The sequence below is a fragment of the Penicillium cataractarum genome (genome assembly GCF_028827025.1).
Source record: "Penicillium cataractarum strain IBT 29864 chromosome Unknown utg000001l, whole genome shotgun sequence".
Taxonomy (NCBI): domain Eukaryota; kingdom Fungi; phylum Ascomycota; class Eurotiomycetes; order Eurotiales; family Aspergillaceae; genus Penicillium; species Penicillium cataractarum.
Genome location: NW_026622737.1, coordinates 3,453,428 through 3,461,038, shown reverse-complemented (window position 1 = coordinate 3,461,038; position 7,611 = coordinate 3,453,428). Strand labels below are relative to the sequence as shown.

General features: G+C 48.3%; 1 protein-coding gene across 1 annotated transcript; it reads left to right on the top strand.

The window, feature by feature from the left end:
• Nucleotides 1-6,188: 6,188 nt before the first annotated feature.
• On the top strand, nt 6,189-7,565 carry N7496_001186 (camp independent regulatory protein; the record flags this gene model as incomplete). Its single annotated transcript, XM_056694117.1, has 1 exon — nt 6,189-7,565. The coding sequence occupies one exon, from the start codon at nt 6,189-6,191 to the stop codon at nt 7,563-7,565; it is 1,377 nt and encodes a 458-aa protein (XP_056560846.1).
• Between the last annotated feature and the right edge of the window lie 46 nt (nt 7,566-7,611).

Sequence of the window (7,611 nt, the reverse complement as noted above, 5' to 3'; positions counted from 1 at the left end):
GCGATGTTGGCACATGAGCAACGTCGACAATTATCTTCCAGTCGGCGCCTAAACGGCACGCTTATTGCCATGTGCTACGAATCTGAAAGCATAAATGATTCTATGGCTGGGGATTCGTATGCAGTTGTAAAATGGTATATCATTGGATAAACGCTTCGTTCATAAAGAAGCCGTCCTATCCGGCGGCGTATCGAAGGCGCCTCAGAAACACAATAATAGCCGGCTCTGTTATTATTATTATTATTATTAACGCACCGGCCCTTGTCGTCTCGGACTTAAGACAGGGTATATTAATGCCGGACTTATGTGGAGTAGTTTCCAACGCAATCGTGTTGATTGTCAAACTCGAGAAAGAAAAGAAAAGTCAAATAATAAAAGAGACAATGAGAGCGAGAGTCAAACCCCCACTTTGTCAGAAATCAGAAAACATGCCAGTTGCAAAATCCTCACGAACCACGGTCGGCAAGCCAGGTGTCGGCTTGACCCGCAAGGGCCTACTCTATCAGCGGTCCAAGTGATATGCTTAGCGAGCAGTGGAGCCCCGATGTTTAAATTGGCCCACTTGGTAGGATGAAAAGGACTCAGGTTCGGATGATCGGATACAACTTGACGGCATGCCCGGAGCCATCCAAGCGATATTAACGGAGATACAAACGGACTAACATAAAACGCGAAGGTAAAGAGTAAAGTCAACCGTGATTTTTCAAAGTCCTGACTAGGACGAGGCTGGCTGGCCTCGCGGCCCCCTGGTCACCTAATTGATTTTCGAGCCAATCGGCACTAGTCATGGGTCAAAGCCCAGACATACCAAGAATAAGCCTCTGCTGGGTTTATCCTAATAAGGAAACGAGCGCGGGAGGGACGGGAGTCCTGTCGACAAGTGGGTTTGAAGGGTGATCTCCGCCTCTCGCCAGGATAAATCTGAGCAAGCCAACTGAAGAGGCGACCCCGGGGGGTTAGGAATAATGAGAGAAATAAATCGAGTAACTCGACAGATCTCGCACATGGTACATCATGTAAGGGAGTGAGTGACATGTGGTGATTTTAGGCAATATGCTGATTGATCGTATTGGAATTATGTAATTGCTGAAAGAAAAAAAGACAAATAAATAACCCACTTGACAGCTTGTCCATGACTCGCCAGGACTCTCTGTGCGGTTATTTTTGGGGGAATCTTAAACGGGGTTGTATTGGTTGTTGCTATTTTGCGTTATGATCTGCCTGCGGGATTCGATCGGCCTTGGACCCTGGACGGCCTAATTCAATATGTATGGGTAATCATTTGCATCTGAAACAATAATCCATGGCCGTACAGGACATAGGAGGCTAGTTATTATGCTGCTTCTTGATCAGTCCATTTCCCGTTTCAGCATCTAGTTTATAGTAGCATGTACCGAACTCATGGGGGATCCATCTAATATCAACTTTGAGACCGCATATACTTCGCACAGAAGACCTATCCGTATACCACCTATACCACCTGCTGCTCCTGCTTGACATGGTTTGCAGTTGGGGTTTGCTTATACCCGGGTCAAGGAAGTCGTGCAACACCGTCTACTCCATCTACCAGGTCGATGGAAGTTCCAGTCACGACGACAATGATGTCAGGTTACACCAGTCGGCACCATGTGAGACATCTGATGCAGGCCATGGCCGAACCTACATAGCGGTTGAGTAACTGATCAGTGTAGTGGTGACCCATATTAGGCTCTCATGTTTCTGGTATTAACCCGGGGCCAAGCCAACCATGGCCAAGACAGATGGCAATATATATAGCAGATGCTCAACCAGGCTTCAACGATAAACCGACCGTTATGCTCTGCCTAAATCTTATATACGTAACCCGACCAGCCAAGCCAGGATCAGCTGCCAGAAAAGAGCAGCCCTTGAACCCTATTATATTGTTTCCTTGTGCAACCGGACTTTGTTGGCGATACGCTTTCCTTGGGCCTTTTAAAGGGCCGGTCCGTGCGCAAGCTCATCCTTGAATTGACGAGCTTCGAGAGAAGGTTGAATATGTATTCCGGAAGCCACTCATTTCCAGCCAAGATTTTTTTGACTTTCGCTGACAGCCCAGCGCCCTCCGACGTAAGTGTACTGGATCTTCGGCTAAGCGGTTCCTCGATTGGTCGCTCACGTCTTGGAATTTTCTTTGTCAAGCTCGGCAGCATCCACATATCGTATTACAGTGCAGACCACCTTGCAGGTGGTCTATAGTGCCCGCAGGACTGGCAGCGGGAAAATTGTCCATTTGTTAACCTTATCGCCAAGTCAAAGAATGCCAGCGGTTACGGTTTCAGCCTATGATACAAAAATACACGACAAAGCCAGAATGAACAAATGAGAATGGAAGAGAATGAATATGGAAGGGGGCTATGTACTGCGGATGGTGCGGATGGAGCTCTGAGTTTACTTATAATCCTCGAACAGCGCTGCCCCCCTTTAGTCAAACCTAAGCTATGGGTGAAGGAGTCAAGGAGTAGTCAAGGCAACAAGTTATGTTCTGTATCTATTGATGATCCGTTTAGCCATGTAAACGATTAGCCCAAGACCCTAGTCCTCCGTACATAGTGCGTACATAAATAATGTGCGGAGTACATGGCTCTAGGTACGAAAATCCCATTCATATTACGTGGCATATAAGCTCTCGGTTGAGTATCCCAGGTAAATATGTCGCGGACATGGCTGATCTGCCTAAGACAGGGGAGACCCGACTTGAATTTTTAATGAACGGAAGGAGTCGGGACATGGCAAGTATGCACATGATGCACAGGAATTATAATTCCTCGCAGCCTGTCAAAATAAATAAATAACCAAGGCACTAGTTTTAATTTGAATTTAGCATGAGCCCCCTCTTGTTTGGCTCATCATATTTTCTCAATTTAGAATTTTAAGTTCTCTTGTCAAGCTTTACGGTCAGCGACAGTTCAAATCTAAACCTTGGCCGCGTCACTAGTAGATACGAGTACGAGTCACGAGTGCAAAATGGCCACTGTGGCTTCTTCCCCCCTCCCCGATCCCCCGATAAACACACGACACTAAAGAAAGTTATTTCCGAGGTGGCTTCTTGGCTAGAACCACCGTTGTGTTTTCTGGGAGGCTCATGCCGACGGAGCCGCTCATTCCGGTTGCTGCTGAGAGTCGGGGGAAACGGAGTTCAATACGGCCGTAGAGGGGGGGGAATCCCCTCGCAAGGACTCCCGTTATGAGTAATTAATAATCCAGGCATAATCGGTGGGCAGGTGGGGGTCGATCGGATTCCGTGGTCGTCAAATCCCGATACTGGTACATGCTTGTATGTGTACAGTAGCCAAGTAGGTTTTCACACAATATGACCTGCCACTTTCTTCTTTTTCCCTTTAGTGGCTGCTCGACTATAATTTCTTCTTCTGTAGGTTCGTGATGATAAGGGTCATTCCCGACCGTAGATAAGTTTATCCCCAGGATCAAAAAACCAGAGTTGCTCTCTCTCTGAACCATGGTCAAGACTAGAAGGTTAAAATTACAAGAAAAATCCAAAGTCCGTGTGGTAGCAATAAAAATTAACAATGATACAGTGCCTGATTAGGCACAATCCGCGCGACAGGCGCAAGGCTGATGAGAAAGAGTAACAATTCTAAACGAATGACTCCCACGATTAAATTAAATAATAAATCTATAAGAAATCAAGTGTTGCCTCTCACGGTCTAGTCCAGATGCCAAGCATCAGCTTGCAATCAATCGGCCAGCTGAAAATGGACTGGGGTGGGCGCGGCCTCTCTAAGCGAGCATAAAGTTCAGCGCCGGTCTCCTCGTGTCGGATTAAGCTTAAGCTTCGGAGACCGCGCACTAACCACCATTTATTTTCTTTTTTCTTTTTTTATTACATTTATTTGATTATTATTTATTTTTTTATCTCCTGCGATCAGAGCGCCACCCTTCAGAATACATCCGACACAGATCACTTTTACGGGGGTCGTACCACAGCGTATTCCCATGTAGTGATGTACACCTATCGGAGGCTAACCAGTCACATTCTCTCGTTTCGGACATCTCAAAATTGAAATGATTCGTGTTTACTTTCCTTCTGATCTGGCCCTTCGCACGTCATGTCAGGAATGGGGATGCCTTGCGAAGGGGGTAAGCCAAGACTCATGAATAACCTTACTGCGCTTTACCCTTCCATTTTACCCTGCCCTTTCCCCCTCTCCACCTTCCTAGGCCCCACTTCATCCTTGGTCAAGCCACCGTAAGCTTAGCCAAGGCCTTTCCAAGAACTTCCAAGACTACTCCTAGGTTGGCAACCCTTTCGCTTTCGCTTTTGGGCTACGGGCCTCGGCCTGAACAGGACAGGATGTCGTGCTTGCGAATGGAACTGATCGCATCAAGGCTCTGTCTTGGGCATGACATCTTCCTACCTTATCTATGTTTAAATAGAATGAGACATGGATGCTTAGTTAATAATCAGTCGTCCAGTCGATCATAACTCTGGTAATTATACAGCTAGGCTCAATTTACAGTTTTATCTATTTGTAGAAAGGTGGAACATGATCCAGTAGTTATCTATTGCGAACCTAGTAGTTATATCTGCTTCGTATGGAGTGTTCCATTATACTCTACTCCGTACTACTCCGTACTCGTCGGAGTTCGTTCTTTATCATGATACAAAGAGACCCAATAATCGGTGCCACTGCCACACTGACTTTGCCACAACCATAAAATGGCCAACACTCAAATCCAACCAGACCTTTGATGATCCAAGGTTCTCATGCATAAAATAGGAGATTAACCTTATGGATTTCAAATCAACCAGTTTCCCCATGTGCATTGTTCGGGATTTCTGAGGATTAATACTTTTATTTATTTTATTTTTCTTTCCCATTTTGGGTCCTCTTGGTTCCCAGTTTTGTGCTCGCTTGATCACATCTTGGATCGTCATTCGCTCCATGATTCAACCTTAGTTGCGTGTCCCCACCCAACCTTGTTTCCGAAGAGGCTATTGTATTACGAGTGGTTTTCTTTTTTTGTTCTACATTTTCCTTTTTCATACGAGGCCCCCCATACGATGAAAATTCAAATTGATTGAATTTAAGCTTCCTATTTAAAGATTATTTTTTTTTCCATAACCCTGGAAGCCTGACGATGACTGTAACTGCTACTCTAGTTAGTTACATACTGTAGCTAACTAACTACACTCGATTAGGATTATGCTTATGATGAATTAGTCTTTCGTTAGTCAAGTCCATTCTCATTCGGTCGCCCATTCTTGGAATCTCGGCGTTTAGCAACCTCCGTCCGATCTTGGCTCGGTCCCTGCGACTGCCTCCCTTATTTAACCTTCTTTTAATGATTCTTCATGGGTCTGTTCCTCTTTATAAGGTTCCAACCCCCAACTCCCGCGCGAGGCGGTTTCAAAAAAGAAGATTCCTTTCTTTCCCTCCTCTCCGCTTCTTATTCTACCGGAGTCCTCCCTTCCAAGTGCTTCATCAAGAAACTAGTCTCAACTCCTTCGGATCTCGTATCTACCCAGATCCACCGAGACAGGGCCGAAACCCACATCCAACCTTGTGGGGTCCAAAGTCCAAAGAGTGAGTCTGTCTCTGTTCTTTCCCTTCTTGTGTTCTCGTCGGCATTCTTTACGCCCGCTCCAAGCCTCCAACCCACTCTGTCGCCCCACAACAAATCTCTGCAGGCGCTCAGCCTTTTTTCTTTCCCTATCCCCATTTTCCAAACACCAAAGGGGGGGAAAAAGGATAAATAATTAAAAAAAAGATTCCCAAAAAACCCAAAATTACGTCTTACCTTACCAAGTCTGGGTGACGTAAAAAAGGCTCGGCCTTTATTATCCTACCCCATACCTTTCTTTTTCCCTGGATCATCCGCATCTTCTTTATATGCTTGGGTCTCTCCACCTTATCTCGTTTTACCTTTTTATACTTCCTTTCTCTCCCTCCTTCCAATCTCCAACACCCCTTCACTACTCTCACTCAGCCTTGTCATCATCTATCGGAGATATTCCAAGATTAACCGTCCGCTGCAGATTTTATCTCGCTTCTTCAGATCTCTCCAGCGTCGGCCATCCTCAATCTCCAATCAACACAACCTACTACTCTGACAGGAGTCGACCAACCTCTTGAGCTGAAGTCGTCGAATTTTCCGCCTTATATTCAAAGCTCCCTACCTGGGTTATCGGTGACTTGTGAGAATAGATGGAGACATATTACGGACACGTCCGCACCCCAGCGGACGCCATCATTCTCTTCGAGGCCTGTCGCATTGGTCTGTTGCCGCGAGTACAGCGTCGACTATCAGAGAAGGAGCGACAGTCAATTCGATCGGGTTCAGTATTCGTCTGGGATGAGCGGGAAGCAGGCATGCGACGATGGACCGACGGCAAATCATGGAGTGCGAGTCGGGTCTCTGGCAGCTTCTTGACGTATCGTGAGATGGAAGGCAAGCGTGGTGGAGGTGCAGTGCCCCAGAGTTCAGTATCACGACCAGGGAAGACGCCGGAGAGCAGAGGTAGCGACGACGATCGAGGTGACGGAACCGATGAAGGCCCGGATGGATATCGGTATAAGCCCGATGGTCTCATGAAGCAATCCTTCAGTATCACCACTTCCACTGGCCAACACCTTCACCTGATCAGCTACTACTCTCGCTCTCATCCGTCCGCTGCCAACCTTCAACAACCAACCACCGATCCAGCTCTTCGACATGTTCGGCCTCAAAAAGGTCTGTACCCGGAGTCAACGGTCAACGATCAGCAGAACCTCCCGGTGGTGACTCGAGGACCGATGCCTGGCGCTGCCGCCTACCCTATCACACCTCACCCTATGGGTGGCTTCCCTCGCACGAATCCCGGCCACGGTCAGCCTTATACCCAACTACATCACCCTTGGCCTCCTACCCCGTTGGCTACTCCACCGACTGTTGCAGTGCCATACCCCGGTGCTGCCTACCTACCACCTGTTGCTGCAGCTAACGGGTCCCCATATGGGCCCCCTCAGCACCAACCTCCACCTCACCTCCCGCCCTCTGCCCATGGTCTACCACCTCCCCCTCATGGTATGGCAATCCCATTCGACCGACCGGGCCATCACGAGGCTGCACTACCCCCAGCGGGTCCCCCATCAGCTGCAGCTCCCTACCCGGGACGTTCACCTCGATCCCTGCACCAGCCACCACCTGAGCAGAGGAGTCCTCGGACGTACGGTCAACCAATCTCAGATCCGCGCATGGCCTCACCTAGGAATCCTCCGGGATCTATCTTGCAGCCTAACGGAGCCATGCACAGCCCACAGTTGCCGAAGCAGACCCCACCCACTGCAGTTCGACAGCTTGGGCCTATTGGCACTCCCCCTAAACAAGAACCAGGCACCGTGCCTGGTATCAGTTCGCTCATGAGCGGCACATCTCTTGCCCCGATCACGTCGGCTGGGTCTCCTGCTGGTGGCCCTGGAAGCCCGCCTGGTGCTCGTCCTCCAATCACCGGCGACGGCCCCCGTGATATCCCCAACGACAAGATCGGGTTCGGAGGAGAGGACGTGCGAGCCCTGCGCCAGCTAGACCGGGTGTTCATCTAAAACAGGCTCTCAAATAAACCAAACTGCCTCGAAAATGGCACACCAC